The sequence below is a fragment of the Microcaecilia unicolor genome, chromosome 1, assembly GCF_901765095.1.
Source record: "Microcaecilia unicolor chromosome 1, aMicUni1.1, whole genome shotgun sequence".
Classification (NCBI taxonomy): Eukaryota; Metazoa; Chordata; class Amphibia; order Gymnophiona; family Siphonopidae; genus Microcaecilia; species Microcaecilia unicolor.
The window spans coordinates 563,388,293-563,405,989 of record NC_044031.1 but is presented as its reverse complement, the minus strand read 5'-3'; the positions used below and the strand labels follow the sequence as shown (position 1 = coordinate 563,405,989).

The following is a 17,697-nucleotide window of genomic DNA, read 5'->3' as shown; positions in this document are numbered from 1 at the left end:
TCTGGAACCTTTTTTAAAAATCGGCGTTACATTGGCCACCCTCCAATCTTCCGGTACCACACTCAATTTTAAGGATAAATTACATATTATTAACAATAGCTCCGCAAGCTCATTTTTCAGTTCTATCAGTACTCTGGGATGACTACCATCCGGTCCAGGAGATTTGTGACTCTTCAGTTCGTAGAACTGGCCCATTACATCTTCCAGATTTACAGAGAATTCATTAAATTTCTCCGACTCGTCAGCTTCGAATACCATTTCCGGCACCGGTATCCCACCCAAATCTTCCTCGGTGAAGACCGAAGCAAAGAATTAATTTAATCTCTCTGCTATGGCTTTGTTGTCCCTGATCGCCCCTTTTACTCCTCGGTCATCTAGTGGTCCAACCAATTCTTTTGCCGGCTTCCTGCTTTTAATATACCTAAAAAAAAATTTACTATGTGTTTTTTGCCTCCAACACAATCTTTTTTTTTTTTTTTTTTTAATAATTTCATATTTTATTCTTTTATCATTTATGCGAATAACATAAATACATCTTTAGAGAAAGAAAACAATTACAAGAAAATAGAACATAATGTGAAGAAAAAAAAAATACCTCTAATTTTTTTTTTTTTGTCCACTAATAATGATCCAAGATCAAGGAAATACCAAATCAAATGTAATAAAGTAAATTAGTAAATATCAAGTGGACAGAACCAAAGCGAACGCAGCTGGGATTCGCGTCTGCAATCAGGAACTACTGCAAAGTTTCTTTGGAGGAAATAAAATCTGATAACTTCTCAGGATCAAAGAAAATATAGTTAACAGAGTTCAAAGAAATATAACATTTACAGGGGAACCTTAACATGAAGGTCCCACCAATATGTAAAACTCTTTCTTTTAACAACAAAAATTTCTTTCTTTTTCTTTGAGTTTCTCGGGCAAAGTCTGGAAACACTTGTATTTTTGATCCCAGGAAGGGTGAATTAGCGTGACGAAAATAAAGCCTAAAGATATTATTTCGATCCAACTGCAGAGCAAAAGTAACCAAAAGCGTTGTTCTCTCAGTCGTTACTTCCAAAGAGGATTCTAAAAATTCTGTTAAGTTCAAATCAGGTTGGGGGTTAACAGGCAATTTAGTCTCTCGAGCCCCAGAGATGTACAATAATCTTGTAATAGGTGGGTATCCCTCAGAGGGAATACCCAACACTTCATTGAGATATTTTTTAAACATATCTAGAGCTGATATAAGAGGCGTTTTAGGGAAATTAAGGAAACGTAGATTGTTTCCCCTAATCTGATTTTCCAGGTATTCTGTTTTTCGCTTTTGGAAATCGCTATCTTTCACCAATACTTGCATAGAGGAATTCACCATTTTAAGATCATTATCAAGTAGTTCCATCTTTGTAGATTGTTCTGCAATTTTTCCTTCTAAGTCATGCTGTGATTGCTTTAGCTCCGTTACTTCACCTCTAAAAATACCTGTTATTTGCAGCAAGTTGGTATTCAGTCCCTGTATTGCTTCCCATAAGGAATCCATTGTAACAGTCGCTGGTTTATTCAAAACTCCAAGAGACATGGAAGGTACACCAGGACTTCTTTCTGACATTCCTGTCTGAGATAACAAACTCACTGGTGTCGACGCGGCGGCAGGGCCCCCACTCGCAGTTGCGGAAGACCGACTTCCGGATTCGGCTTGCTGCGCTGCCTGCCCCGCGATTTCACTTCCCGGTCTTGGAGGAACTGTTATCGAAGGAGGGCTCAAAGACGCTCCCTCGACGCTTAGGTCAATTTGTTCTCCCGGACCTCCCAAAGCGTTCACTCCGGTTCCCGGCGTTCGGAGCCCTGATTCTTCAAGCGTCAATTGCCGCATGAGAGGTGAGTCAACCCTGCCTGTGGAGGAAGGCACTCCGAGTTTTCCTTTCCGTTTCCCCATTCCGGGGCCGCGGTTTCTCGGTTGGCAATTTTACTAGAAGACTTCCAGAGCTCTTTCCTGCACGTCCACTCAGGCGGCCATCTTGCTAATTCCACAATCTTTTTTTCTAAGTCCCTCTTAGCCTTCCTTATCAGCACTTTGCATTTGACTTGACATTCCTTATGCTGTGTCTTATTACTTTCAGTCGGTTCCTTCTTCCATTTTCTGAAGGAATTTCTTTTAGCTCTAATAGCTTCCTTCACCTCACTTTTTAACCACACCGGCTGTCGTTTGGTCTTCTGTCCTCCTTTTTTTATATGTGGAATATATTTGGCCTGGGCTTCCAGGATGGTGTTTTTGAACAGCATCCATGCCTGATGTAAATTTTTGACCCTCGCAGTCGCTCCTCTAATTTTTTTTTAAAGTTAAGTGCTAATGTATTTGATTTCCTATGTATACTTACTTCAAAGCTAATATCAAATCCGATCATATGATTTCATCAAGGAATTTTACCTCCCTAGCGTGCCCCGAAGTTACATTTACCCAGTCTATCCACAGCACCTGAAAGGCAGCCGGTGGTAGAGCTGGGCACCTCTCAGCCAAGGAAAGGCTTACCAGGGGTTAGGCCGAAGCCAGCATTCTTCCCCCTGAGGGTCGCCTGATCTTTGCCAAAAAGCACCTGGAAACCCTGGGCACCTGGATCGAGGGCCCTGGAAAAATCGGGGTGAACCTGGGAGTCACCCCAGATACAGCTGTAAGGATATGTAGAAGGGTTGCAAGTCCTCCACAGCACCTGGTGGGAGCGCTGGGCACCTAGAGCTGAGGACCTGAGTGGATCGGGGTGGACCTGGGAGTCACCCCGGAGAAGGCTGTAAGGATATGCAGATGAGCTGCAAGTCCTCCACAGCACCTGAAAGGCAGCCAGTGGTACAGCTGGGCACCTCTCAGCCAAGGAAAGGCTTACCAGGGGTTAGGCCGAAGCCAGCATCCCTCCCCCTGAGGGTCACCTGCCTTTTTAAAACAGGCTCTTTGAAGCTGACTCAGCAACCTATGCAAGTATTCTACTTCCCCACACCTTAATTAACACTTAATTGAGGTCGCTGGATGAGCTACCTCTCCAGCAGCCAAGGAACAGAAAATAACTGCCTTTTAGAACAAGAGTTTTTGGCTGTTTAGTTTCTACCTCTAGAAAAGGTTTCAGTTTAAAACTATGGGGAAAATGCCTATTTCTAGAGAAAATTTCAGTTTAAAACTATGGGAAAAGGGTTTGTACACTATCAGGCATATTTTCAAAGCACTTTGGGACGCTAAGTTCCATAGGTTTCTATGGAACTTTGGGAGGCTAAGTGCTTTGAAAATGAGCCTCTATGGCAACTAGTTAATGATGCTTGCTTCTCTCTCTCTCTCTCTCTATTTATTCCCCCCTTAATACTAAACTAGGTCCTGCCTGCTTTTCCCTCTCTCTCTCTCCCTCTCTCTCTTTTTATTCTCCCTTAATACTAAACTAGATCCTGCAGTGCCTACTAGATTCTATCTGTTAATACTGTGGTATAGTGTTTTTAAAACTAAGTGGAAAAGACTATGACCCCATTGCTTTTTCCGTCTTTAGTTTAGTCAGTTCCTCATGAACATAGTCCTATGAAAATTGATCAGGGACTACTACCCCTCCAGTACTATTTGTGTTTGTCTTCTGCAGTCCTGTTCCCCGCCCTTCTGCTGTGAAGACAGAACAGAATATTTGTTAAGCAATTCCACCTTATCTTTATCAGCTTCTACATATTCTTCTCTTTCAACTTTGAGTCTCACAATGCCACTTTTGCACTTCCTCCTATCACTAACATATCTTAAAATGTCTTGTCCCCCCTCCCCCCCCCCCCCCCCCCCCCCCCCCATTTTACTGTATTGGCTATTTTTTCTTCCATTTGCATCTTTGCTTTCCTGAATACTGTATCAGCTTCACTTATGCCCAGGCAGATTTGAAGCTCAAGGGTCATGTTACAGCTCATAATGTTAGACCTATGTCGACATTGGTGGCCCACCTAAGGTCAGCCTCCATGGACACGAACATCTGTTCATATAATCATATCCCAGTATAGTATGGAACAAAACTCCTGATGTAATAGTAGGTTTGGACAGTCAGTCCTTCAAAATGTCTTTGGAGATTACAGTCTAAACTCCAGCCCCCATAGGCCCATTTATTTCACTTCCAGGCTTCCTTCTTTAAAAAAAAAAAAAAACCAGAAAACAAAATACTCAAAGGGCTTGTTGCTACACTAAACAAATGTTGATGTTTTCTTGTTGTAACACTATTAGGGGTCTGTTTACAAAGCGGTGCAGCATTGCCGACATAGCTCATTCAAAGTGAGTGGGTTATGTTGGCACTAGCGTACAGCCAGCCTCGATACCGGCTTAGTAAACCCCAGCATTAGTTGTATTATTTTACCCATTTTTATGTTGAAGGTAGCCCTGTAGCTAGGGAGTTTCATGTTGTGAGGACTTGCTCTCCTGCTTATCCTTGCAGAAAACCAAGTAACTTACTTTGTAGCAGGTGTTCTCTGTGGACAGCAGGTTTCAAATCTCTCATGTACTGTCCTACCTTCCTCTGGAGTTGTATTCTATTATAAGCTTTAAGAATGGACTGCAGCATTCCCAGATGACTGCAGCAGGTGGTGAAGTAGCACACATGTCTGATGAGCCACCTGAAACAGTTCTAGAAATGATCCTGGAGTAGCATTTCCCTTGTCAGCCTCTGTCAATGACATCATCATCGATGTTGAGAGTACTTGTATTCTGCTATCCATGAAGAACACCTACTACAAGTAAGTAACTTGGTTGTTGATAATAATTCATGAAGTTCATATAAACATATAAATGTAGTGTAATTGTTTGCTGAGAGCACAATTTTTATTTTTTGCCAAAATAATTGAACCAATATATTGTTCCATCATGATATGCATACTTTTTTGCCTCATATTTTTTTGCAACTTCATGTCTGTGCTCTAGTTGAATAGTTGCAGTATAGATGCCGTAAGTTAAATATATATGGCTAGGACATTCTTGTTATACCTCTGTTCCAGTTAGTGTATCACTTATTAGTCTCTGTATCATATAACAAGCTGTAGATCAGTTTGGTTATTTTGTTTCAGTCTAGGGACATTATAAATAAATGGGAAGTTTAATTTACAAGGTCATTATATGAATTTCAGAATCCTGACCCTAACAAAGAGAAGCCTCCTTGTAATGCTCAGGAGTTAGAGGAATGCGACATTTTCCTGGAAGACAGCACCACTCTGTGTAGATTTGATGGCAATACCTTGAAACCTACTGATGTGGTAAGCTCTTTTGAATTAGTAAGAATAATTTTACATGCTTTCTTTCCTGAGAAGCCTGTTGGCCAAACTGTCATGGAAAATCCCTTAGGACTGTGGATAGACCTGTAGATTAAAATATGTAAACATGAGTATATAGGTAAAAGAAAATGACATTTCACCTAGTTTACAAAAAAGTCATATTCTAAGACAGAGAATTTCAAGAACCTGATTTAGGAAAAAAAATTAGAATTTACGGAAATTGCGTGTGTGCTGATATATTTTTATACTCCAAGTAGCCAAAATTGTAATATGAAGTCACACCGTATAGCACTCCAAAATGTTCTTTCTTCGTTTGTTGCCATGTATTTTTCCTTGCATGATGGGTAATCACCTATCATGCACATCCCTTGGAGCTTAAACTCCCACCACTTATCCATTCTCTTCACTTCTGTATATAGTTTACTGTAGAATTTAGCGTTCAATATTCTGTTGTCATTGGGATTGAGAAATTAATCTCTCAAATGGATCTTTAACTTTATAAACAGGTTACAATTAAAGATTTAAAAATTGATTATCCCAGGTCTCCCTTCTACTTACTGTAGCCATTTGGTTTATTAGTAATCAAACAAAAGAGATCATGTACTTAGAGAGTGATATATTGCTTCTGACAAAGGCTTTTTGAACTTACTTGTTTCATCTTGCAAGGTGTGCAAAATGTATTTTCTTACTTTCCCACCAGAACACACATCATTCCATAGTACCAAGTTATTGTAAATCTTTTTCAAAGTCATGGCTAAGCAAAAGAATTCTTTGGAAGACTGTAGTAAAGTCACAGGTTCATCTAAGGACTGCTGTTGGCATGAAAATCATGACCAGGCCAAAGCATGGTGCTTTTTTTTTCTTTTTTTTTTAATGTTTAACTCATCTTTATTAAACCATTCAAACAAGATATTTGACAGGAACAAGCAATTTACATGGCCATACATTTTACAACTTATCCAGTTTACCCCACAACCCTTCTTTCCTTTCTCCCCCCTTCCTTCCCAATCCCAATACCTTCCCGTCCTCTCCTCTTCCACCCATTTCTCCTTGTATCTCCGAAAGAGATAGATATATATTATTTACAGCTGGTTCAAAATTCTGCTTCTTGCTTGAGGCTACAATGTGTCCCAAAAACATTCTCAGGTCTGTCGAAAGCGTTTTCCCCTCGCAGACGAAAGGGAAGCGACCCCAACCCCACAATGCTCAATCTGTAACAATCTTATCATTTGTGTGCGCCACTTTCCAACTGTAGGGGATGAAGGTTCCCGCCAACACACCAATATCATTTTCTTACCCAAATAGCCTTTTGTAAAAATTGTTTAAACCCCGGGGGTGCAGGTTTAGAATATCAGAACACATCAAACCAAAGTAACGGATGCATTTCAATCCTGCGGCCCCAATAAGAATATATTATTGTCACTATCTGGCTCCAAAATCTATGTACCTGTGGGCATGTCCAAAACATATGACTCAGTGTAGCAGGACTATGTAGACACTTTAGACACTCCCCCATGGGATTTAGCTTCGCTCTATACGCCCTCTAGGGAGAGATGTACAAGTGAAGTGCAAAACGATATTGTAGCTCCCACAAGTAGTTAAAAGGTGTGCAACGCGATATGTTCAGGACATAATGTTTGAATTGCTCTTCAGACAGTGTTATTCCTAATTCTAATGTCCATGCCTGTGCTAACCTTTGAAAGTCCAAGTCCTCAGTAGAGTCTTGTAGGTACCTATGATGGTATCGCAAGGGGACATCATTCTTGGACCCCAAGGTGAGAGCTGCATTCAACGTATCTTGCACATCCTCAGTGAAATTCGTCCAGCCTAAATTGGTGACATAGTGCTGAAGTTGTATGTAGGCAAAATGTGAATTGCAGTCCAATTTATATTTGTTTTGTAAGTCCACCAAGGGTTTTAATTTCCCTTCTTCATTTAGCAGCTGGTACAAATACAATATTCCCAGCCTCCTCCAGCGGGAAAAAACCAAAGAAGTCGTGCCCACCAGAAAGTCCAGGTTTCGACATATCTCCAGATATGGAGTTGCTGCAGCAGAAGAATTGTCTCCTACACAACCACCTCCAGGCAGCCCTAGCTGTAAGGAAAATTGGGTTATGATGTATCACTACATTTGAACTGCGTGGAATGGTGTGCAGAAGCTAACTCATATGTACCCCTGGTGAAAGAGCGCCTTTGACTAAAGTAGCTCGATCCTGTCAGCCAGTCCCGTATGTGTCTCAGGGAGCATGCTATAGTTAGATAACGAATATTGAAAAGTCACAGTCCTCCTCCCGCCCTGGGTTTCTGTAGTACCATAATCGGTAGTCTAGGGTGCTTCCCTCCCCATAAAAACGTCTGAGTGGCCCTGTTCAATTGATGCTCCTTCCGTCATTTTAAAATAATGGTAACATCTGAAATACATAAAACCACCGAGGAGTCAGCGTCATATTAAACAGTGAAACCCGTCCCAACAGCTAACCAGAGGCGAAACCATTGTTTTGTAGAATTCAATAAAGGCCTTACATTTTTATCATATAGCTTCTGTGGGTCTATTGGAATGGTAACTCCCAAATATTTAATCTGTTGGGTAGCCCACTGTAGTGGAAATTGCTCTTTCCAATCCCGAATTAGTTCTGGAGAAGATGGAAGCGCTAAAGATTTTTGCAGATTTAGTCTAAAACCAGATAGCGTTCCATACTCCTCAATAGCCTGTAGCAAATGCGTGAGCGAGTTTTGTGGGTCCTCTAATGTCAACAACAGGTCATCTGCAAATGCCAACACTTTTATTGTGTGTTCTCGGATATGAGCTCCAGTTATCTCCTCCGCCATTCTGATTGTACATAGAAGGGGTTCTAACGCTAGTAGGAATAAAAAGGGGGACAGCGGGCATCCCTGCCGCATTCCCTTTCCAATTGAAAAATCAGGGGTCTTTACTCCATTTACCAGTAATTTCGCCCTGGGGTCTGTGTATAATGTTAGGATTGCCTGCAAGTACCAGCCCCAGAGTCCAACCCACCTGAGTATGGCAAATAAAAATGGCCATAGCACGCGGTCAAAGGCCCGCTCTGCATCTAGACTCACAACCAGCTGTGGAGTACCAGTCGTTTGACCCTGTATCATTGCTGTTAATAGTTTCCAGACATTTATCACTGACTGGTGACCTCTCACAAAACCAACTTGATCTTCTCCAATCAATGTTGGGAGAAAGAGCGCCAGTCGACCTGCCAGTATCTTTGACAATATCTTTAAGTCCACATTTATTAGCAAAATTGGTCGATATGAATGTGCCTGTGTGGGGTCTCTTCCTGGCTTCAGTATTAGTGTGATAAGGACAGTGTTGGCATAAAGGGGCAGTTCCCTTCTACTACTACTACTACTACTATTTAGCATTTCTATAGCGCTACAAGGCGTACGCAGTGCTGCCCAAACATAGAAGAAAGACAGTCCCTGCTCAAAGAGCTTACAATCTCTATCACGGTATCATAATAATCTAGAAGGGGACATATTAGTTGATTCTGCAAAAGTTTATAAAACTCTCCCGTGAACCCATCGGCCCGTGGGGCCGAAAAAAGCTTTAAAGCTTTAATCGCCTTTTGTACTTCTTTTGCCAACAGCGGCTGGTTGAGAGTCTGTACTGTTTCTAAGGACAGACTAGGTAGACCCGAGGCCTTCAAGTATGCTTGTATCTTTGCTTCCTCCCTACTATCTTCTTTGGTAGAATCATAGAGACCTGTAAAGAGACGGAGAAAAATCTCAGAAATTCCTCTAAATTAGTGGCAATCAATCCTTTTTCATTACATAAAGCCGGTATGAAATGTGCTTTACTAAGCATGCTAATAGACCTCCAGCTTTCTCACCATACTTATGAAACTGGTATTTGTGATATATATGTGTCCTCTCATGTATCAAACTATTCAAGGCCACCCTAGTGGCCGTAAGTGTTTCGAACAATGTGGGGGAAGGGCGTCGTGTATAGTTGCGTTTAACAGCTCGCAATTTTCGTTCTAGGACTACAGTTCCCTGCTGGATGCGCTTATTGCGTGCACTCACATAGGCAATTATATCTCTGCAGAGCACCGCCTTGGCAGCAGACCAGAACAACACTGGATCATCCGCATGGCTCTGGTTTGCCTTCATGTAATCTTGCCATTTATTTTGTAAGTATTTAGTAAAGTCTGCAGAATGGAATAAATACACTGGGAAGCGCCATCCCCTGGTCTGTTGATAAGCATTTGCTGGCTGAAGTTCAACCCAGATCAGGGCATGGTCCGATATTTCCTCTGGTCCTATCACTGCTGTGTGTACTTGTGAGAACAATTGTTGTGATAGCAAGATATAATCTAAACGTGCAAGTGTCTGGTGAGCTCGTGATCTATGGGTGTAATCTTTTTCATCAGGATGTAACAGTCTCCAGGGGTCCACCAGATCTAACATAGTGCAAAAAGTCTCCAAAACCGATGGGCTTGAGACTATCTGTCCTCCCCGCGCGCCTGAGCGGTCTATATTTGCGTCGAATACTAAATTCATATCTTCTGCTATAATCAATGGGAGGTGCCCATATCACTGACACTCGGCCAATAAACGTGGATAAAATGTTTTATCAAAAACCACTGGCGCATAAACTGCCACCAATAATATGTTTTTCCCCTGTAAGTTGATTTGCAGGCCTACATATCAACCTACTGAATCTTTGAATAAGAGTTTTGATTGATATGCCAGTGATTTATGGAATAGTATGGCCACTCCTCCTCTACGGCCTGCTACTGGTGAGCTAAACACTTCCCCCACCCACTGTCTTTGCAATTTTAAGTGTTCTTCCGCCAACAGTCTGATCTCTTGTAGGCAGACTGTATTTGCTGTATGTCGTTTTAAAACAGCTAAAATTTTTGTTCTTTTCATGGGGGATGTTATGCCCCCCACATTCCATGAGACAACATGTATCGTCTGACTTGATGACTTAGCCAGGATCTCAGTGCCAATTCAGAACAGGATCATGTACATTCCACTCCTGCCCCGGGGCGCCCAGCTTCCCCCCAGGGTTATCAGCACATTCGCACACCACAGCCACAACATATTCCAACCAATTCATATATCCTAGTATATCCTTCCATTCCCTCTTCTTATCTACTTGCTGCTCTAATAGGAATGGCCATCATATGTGAAGCTGTCATAGAGCCTGGTATGTACTGTCACTGTCACATCTTAAGGGTCTGGAAGGGGGGTTATGCCTTAAATCCCTCCAGTGGACATTTGGACATTTAGAGCACCTTTGGTCACTTCGTGATTGAAACAGGTCTAGCCAAAAACATCTTGATTTTGGCCCTAGATGTTTTCATTATTGCAGAAAAAGTCTCACTTTTGGTGCCGCCCATGTCCCGCCCAATGCACGCCCCTTAATATTTGGACGAACTGTGGAGCAAAACATCAAAAATCAGGGTGTCAAAAATCGCAACTTGAGCATTTTTTAGAGAGAAACGTACTCCTGCCACCTTATGACATTTTTTGCTCGAAAATGAGCCCATTAATGTGAATTGTTTTTCAGATAGTTTCTTTTTTCCTAGTATTTTCCTGCACTGGATTGTCTTCAAATTTACAGTGTCTTTTAGTAATGTATAATGGCTAATTTGTTTGGAAGCATATAATATAAATAGCTTTTGTGAATATATTTTTGTATATAATCCACTTTGGACCACATTTGGAATTGGAGGAATATAAATGATACATTACATTAGATTACCTAATGTCTGATTTTTAGAAATTCTAAATTAGGAATCTAGAGGGAATTGAGTCTGGAGGGAAGAGTCAGAAAATATAAATCGGAGAGCCCAGATTTTATCTGTTGGCTCTATTCTCCCAGACCTGAACAAGAGTAAGGAAGTACACGCCAGCCATATGCCCTGACCTTAAGGGAAGCTGTTCTTGCTAACGAACACAATAAAAGCTTCATAGATTACAAACATGGCAAGGAACTGGAAATGCCACCCAAACCTCTGGCCTGCTCCTAGGTGATGAGAAGGGTATTAGCTTCAGCCTAAGCTTGAGAGGGAGAGAGCTATGTCCCTTAATTAATGTCACACCTTGGGCATCCTGAGAATTTAGCTACAGTCTGGGATTCTCAGTATCATCCTAAGGCTAAGAGAAGCAAGTATTTATGGCCTTATACCAGCAACCTTCTGGGAAAAGGAAAGTCCTCCCATATCTTGCAATCCATCAAGGATTCAGAAGCCTTTGATTCTTGATATCAACTGAACTGTGTGTTCCAGTTAGGAAGTTTAAAGCTGCTGATTGTTACATTGTAGAAGGAGAAAGTTATTGGAGGAGACAGGGAAGAATTTTCACAGGTTTTCATGCATAAAGAGGAGAAAAATGATAAAACAATGAAGTAATAAGGATAAGTATACATAATTGTGAAGCCTCTCCATTAATCCTGTCTCTGCTGCTACTGTCCCTTGGAGTTAAGTGACTTTAATAAGTTTCAATAAAAGTTATATAGTTCAGAGCAGATCCTGCGGTGTGGCCTGCATTATTGGGAGAGAAGATTATGCAGTGTGCCTTTGTAGCCTCCTGGGGAGACCTCCAGTCCTAGCCCAGCCCCCGAAATAAAAATATTATGATGTACCACGCAGTGCTTGTGCTCCTGAGTCCATACTAGGCAAATACCTAGATGCAGGGTTTTTTTTTTTTTGAGGGGGTACTGAGTACCGGCACCTTTTCCACTGTCTGCTAAAATTGACCCATGGACCCCAAGTTTTAATGAAAGAGCTCAGGCTCTACACAGCAATTCTGCCTTGTCATAGATTCTGTGACTGGTTGCAGGGGGCCTGGCTATTGCGGGGTGGTTCCCTCAGTGATCACCCCGCCCCTGAAGGGTGGCCTTGCATTTGAGTACCGGTACCTTTTTTGCTAGAAAAAATGCACTGCCTAGATGAATATCAAACATCTGGCCTGTGTTACACTGTGTTTACAAAAATAAATGTAGTGTGATATTCAGAAATGCTTTTTTTGGGGGGGGGACGGCAGTGTTCAAATTTCATATTGTCCAGCTGGGGAGAGAGGGCTGATGTCATCACATCCATAATGCTTTTATTTCTTACCTGCCAGGGACTGTAGTTGCTCCACAAAGGGGCATGCCCCTTCAAACATCTTTATGATTTTCTAATTGGTTCTAATTTCACCGCGGGAGGTGGTGGAAATGAAAACGGTAACGGATTCAAACATGCGTGGGATAAGCATAAAGGAATCCTGTGCCGAAGGAATGGATCCTCAGGAGCTTAGTCAGGATCGGGAGGCGGGGCTGGTGGTTGGGAGGCGGGGATAGTGCTGGACAGACTTGTACGGTCTGTGCCAGGGCCGGTGGTGGGCAGCGGGACTGGTGGTTGGGAGGCGGGGATAGTGCTGGACAGACTTGTACGGTCTGTGCCGGAGCCGGGGTTGGGAGGCGGGGCTGGTGGTTGGGAGGTGGGGATGGTGCTGGGCAGACTTGTGCGGTCTGTGCCGGAGCCGGTGGTTGGGAGGCGGGGATAGTGCTGGGCAGACTTGTACGGTCTGTGCCCTGAAGAGCACAGGTACAAATCAAAGTAGGGTATACACAAAAAGCAGCAAATATGAGTTATCTTGTTGGGCAGACTGGATGGACCGTGCAGGTCTTTTTCTGCCGTTATCTACTATGTTACTATGTATGTTGCGTTGAACTTTTGTGGAAATTTTTGGACCTTTTATTTCTACGGATGTAATGTTAGAACCCACTAACAGGCTTATTTTCGAAAGTGATCATCGGCGATCGTCCAACATAAATCGGGAGATGGCCGGCGATCTCTCAAAAGCGGCAAAATCCGTATAATCAAAAGCGGTTTTTTTGACACCATCGCTGCTTTCCCGTTGCCGCGCTGGCAAAAGTTCAAGGGGGCGTGTCGGCGGTGAATCGAAGGCGGGATATGGGCGGGCATGGGCATGGCTACCAGATGGACGGCTTTCACGGATAATGGGGAAAAAAAGCGGTGTTAAGCAGTATTTCGCCGGGTTTACTTGGTCCTTTTATTTTCACAACCAAGCCTCAAAAAGGTGCCCCAACTGACCAGATGACCACCGGAGGGAATGAGGGATAACCTCCCCGTAGTCCCCCAGTTGTCACCAACCCCCTCCCACACAAAAAAAATACAAATAAAAACCTTTTTTCACCAGCCTGTATGCCAGCCTCAAATGTTATACCCAGCTCCCTGACAGCAGTATGCAAGTCCCTGGAGCAGTTTTTAATGGGTGCAGTGCACTTCAGGCAGGCAGAACCAGGTCCACCCCCCCTACCTGTTACACTTGTGATGGTAAGTGTTGAGCCCTCCAACCCCCTCCCCCCAAAACCCACTGTACCCACATGTAGGTGCCCCCCTTCACCCATAAGGGCTATGGTAATGGTGTAGAGTTGTGGGGAGTGGGTTTGGGGGGGATTTGGGGGGCTCAGCACCCAAGGTAAGGGAGCTATGCACCTGGGAGCTATTTGTGTATTTTTTAAACATTTTTAGAAGTGCCCCCTAGGGTGCCTGGTTGGTGTCCTGGCATGTCAGGGGGACCAGTTTACTACAAATGCTGGCTCCTCCCATGACCAAATGCCTTGGATTTCGCCGGGTTTGAGATGGCCGGCATTTTTTTCTGTTATCGCTGAAAAACAAAACTCTGGCATTTGGCCAGGCTAAACCGTATTATTGGAAAAAAAGATGGCCAGCCATCTTTTTCGATAATACGGTTCCGGCCAGCTGTTGTGCCACCGCCAAAATAGATCGCCGGTGATATTCGATTATGCCCCTCTAAGCCAAATAATTCTGTATTATCACAGCAGAAAAGCAATTAATGAAAGACTTTGAGCTATATATATTATATATTATAGTTTATATACATATAACTTAGATTGTGAGCCCTCCTGGGCCAGAGAAATATCCAGTGTTCCTGAATATAACTCACTTTGAGCTACTACTGAAAAAGGTGTGAGCAAAAAATCTAAATAAATATAGATTCTATATTGTATGGTGACATAGAATTTGAGCAAACCCATTAAAAGCTTTCAGCATGTTAAAACCTTTTCAAACTACCTATGAGCAAACATAATGCCTTTTTCTTTTTTTTCTTTTCTTTTTGCTAAGAACCTTATATGGCAGTTGTGACAATCCCTGGACACATTAGGAAATTAATTATTCATCAGTACTCAGCAGAAATTTTGCAGCTGTGTACTAATTTTCTACATCCTTCAACACCTAAATCTTTTAAGTAAAACTGATGCATTTCTAAATTGGTTATATAAGCCACGCTGGAACATGCTCATAAAAAGCATTGATTTTAATCATTAAAGCAGAAAAAATGGAGCATAAGTATGAGGATTAAATGAAAAGTAATCCTCCACATCCATAACTTTTGTTTAAATGAAGGTATTGTGATGAATAAAACATGAAAATAATGCTTGAAACGGAATCAGATCTACGGATCCAAGATGGCCACCATTACCTAGCTACGTGGAGTACCTCTTTTTCTTTTCTCTGAAATATGCCGAAAAGACGACGAAAGGCGGCAGCCCGACTTCCCTGCCTCCCCTCCCTTTACCTTGCAGTCTGATTGACCGATATCTGAGGGCTCCAGGACAGAACGAGCTGATCGGGAGCGGACCCTTGACAGACGCCGGCGTGATGGAGGCACTTTCGGCGTCTTTCAGGCAAGACATCACGTTAAGCCTCGACCAGAGAACTCCACCCCCGCAACCTCAGTTGACCAGCTCTCCTTCCGTAGGATCGATGGGGCCTCCGCCACTGAGCTTAGAGGGCGCATCGAGTGAAGCGCTGAACCAACTTAGGGGAGAGACAGCGAGCCAATTGCAAATCCCCGGGATGACAAATCCTGTGGAACAAGCGACGAGGGTCAGGAGAAATGGAAGTAGTACAAGAGCAGAGGAGTCTGGAACAGACTGAGAATATTCCCTCCAAATGGTTGGAAAAACCGGCAGAGGTAACCCTCGATTCCTTATGGGATTTAATATCCCAATCTGTTCAAACCTTTACTAATCAAACAAATATTACATCTGAGAAAGTTAATAAGATTGAACAAAGATTGGATAAAAATGAAGTTGATTTAAAATCAGTTATTAAAAAGGGAGAAAATATGGATAAAAAGATTCTACATATGGAAAATTTACAATCTCTTATGATGAAAGACATTTTAAACCTGAGGAGAAAGATGGAAACTTATGATAATCATACGCAGTGCTTTTTTTGTAGAAAAAAAGGTGCTGGTACTCATTATGGGTGGGGTCACCACATGTGGCTCCACCCCTATGATAGCCACACCCACATTAACCACACCCCCTATACCAGCTATGGCGCATATAAACAGACATCATTGAAAATATTACAGTACTATAGGAGAAAAAAATAACGTGATTTTTTTTCATTATAAATAATCTCTGTAAGCTCTTACAGCTCCAGTATACCCAGTGCAAAATAAGACAGCCAATGTAAATTCTCAAATTGGACATATTACAAACACTAAAATGAAAATAAAATGATTTGTTTCTACCTTTGTTGTCTGGTGACTGTTTTTCTTTCCATATTGGTCCCAGTCTGTGATTCTCCTTTCCTTTGTTTTCGCTTAACTCTTCTGTGCCATTTGTCATTTTTGTCTCCTTTTTCTTTGCTTTCTTCAATATTTTTCAGGCTCTCTCTCTCTGTCCAGATTTAATTCATTCTTACTATCCATTCTTTCATTTCCTTCATCTACCTGTGGCTTTTCATCTTTTCCTCACCCTTGTTCTCCCCATGCCCCTTCCTCTTATTCTCCAGTCTTTCTCTATTCCCCTTTTCCATCCAGCAGCTCTGCTTTCTCTCCCCATCCTTCCAGTGTCTCTCCTATTTCTTTTTGCATTCTTCCATCCAGCGTCTTCCCTCTTTCTCTCCCTATCCTTCCGTTTTCCCTCTCTCTCTCCCCATCCTTCCATCCGTTTTTCCCTCTCTCTCTCTCTCCCCATCCTTCCATCTGTTTTCCCTCTCTCTCCCCATCCTTCCATCTGTTTTTCCCCTCTCCCCAATCCTTCCATCTGTTTTTCCCCTCTCTCTCCCCATCCTTCCATCTGTTTTTCCCTCTCTCCCCATCCTTCCATCTGTTTTTCCCCTCTCTCTCCCCAATCCTTCCCTCTGTTGTTTTCCCTCTTTTTCTCTCCCCAGTCCTTCCATCTGTTGTTTTCCCTCTTTCTCTCTCTCCCCAATTCTTCCCTCTGTTGGTTTCCCTCTCCCTGCCAAGTTTCCCGCGAATGGCGCGAAGTCACGACGCACGCGACACCAGCCCCTATTTCCGGCCGCTTCTGCTTCTCCTGTTGAGCAGCAGCGGCCGCTACACAAAGAAAAAGAAGATTAAAAAAAAAAATTTAAACCTGGCTAAAACGCGGCAACCCGGCACTGTAGACAGCCATTAGGCATTGGCTGTTGCCCCGCAGCCGCTCCTCCTCTTGCCTCTACGTCACTGCACCTGGAGGAAGACCCCGGAGGAGCACAGTGACGTAGAGGCAAGAGGAGGAGCGGCTGCGGGGCAACAGCCAATGCCTAATGGCTGTCTACAGTGCCGGTGCTGCGTTTCAGCCAGGTTTGAAGTTTTTTAAAAAAATCTTTTTCTTTGTGTAGCGGCCGCTGCTGCTCAACAGGAGAAGCAGCAGCGGCCGGAAATCGGGGCTGGCACTGCGTGAGGGACATGGACTCACGGGGCGGGGGGAGCAAAAAAAAAGGTGCCGGTACGCCGTACCGTTGCGTACCAGCAGAAAAAAAGCACTGATCATACGAGACATAATAACTTAAGGTTTATAAATTTTCCGATGGTCAAAATGGTGAAGCCGATTGATATGTTGAAAAGATACGTACAGTACAAGAAATTTTGGAAATTCCTCAAGTAAATCTGCCACCATTTAACCAAGTTTATTATGTTCCACAAAAAAAAGAGCTGCTTCAGCAACAACAACAAAGTGATACTTTAGATTTATCAGCAATACTGGAGACATCTGAAACAGAACAAGCTAAACCTGCAACTTTAATAGCCAATTTGGCTTTAACACCTGATAAAGCATGGCTTTTTAGATTGTTCTTTAGAAATAAGGACAAATTATTTCTTGGACTAAAAATCAGTATGTTTCCTGATGTCTCGAAAGAGACACAAAAAAGGAGAAAGCAATTTTTACTTTTGAAACCGCCAGTTCTCCAGTTGGGAGGAATATTCCATTTACCATTCCCTTGTAAATGTATAGTGCGGTATAATATGATAAAATATGTGTTTACGGACCCCTCGCATTTGACAACCTTCATGGCCTCCAAAAATCCAACTGGAGTCTAATATTAAAATGTCTGTCTTGTACTAGGTAATAATTGCCTAAATGAGCTTTGTTGCTAATTTTCCTTTTTGAATGCCTCTGTATTGCTTCTTGGATCCAATTATTGT

The 17,697-nt window shown here is 42.6% G+C and overlaps 1 protein-coding gene across 1 annotated transcript in view; it reads left to right on the top strand.

Moving 5' to 3' along the window:
* NUDCD1 (NudC domain containing 1) overlaps positions 1-17,697 on the top strand; it is a 219,090-nt gene that overhangs the window by 168,481 nt on the left and 32,912 nt on the right. The window contains exon 9 of the mRNA XM_030218074.1: positions 5,101-5,226. Within this exon, the coding sequence (XP_030073934.1) occupies positions 5,101-5,226 (126 nt within the window). The remainder of the gene's footprint in view (positions 1-5,100; positions 5,227-17,697) is intronic.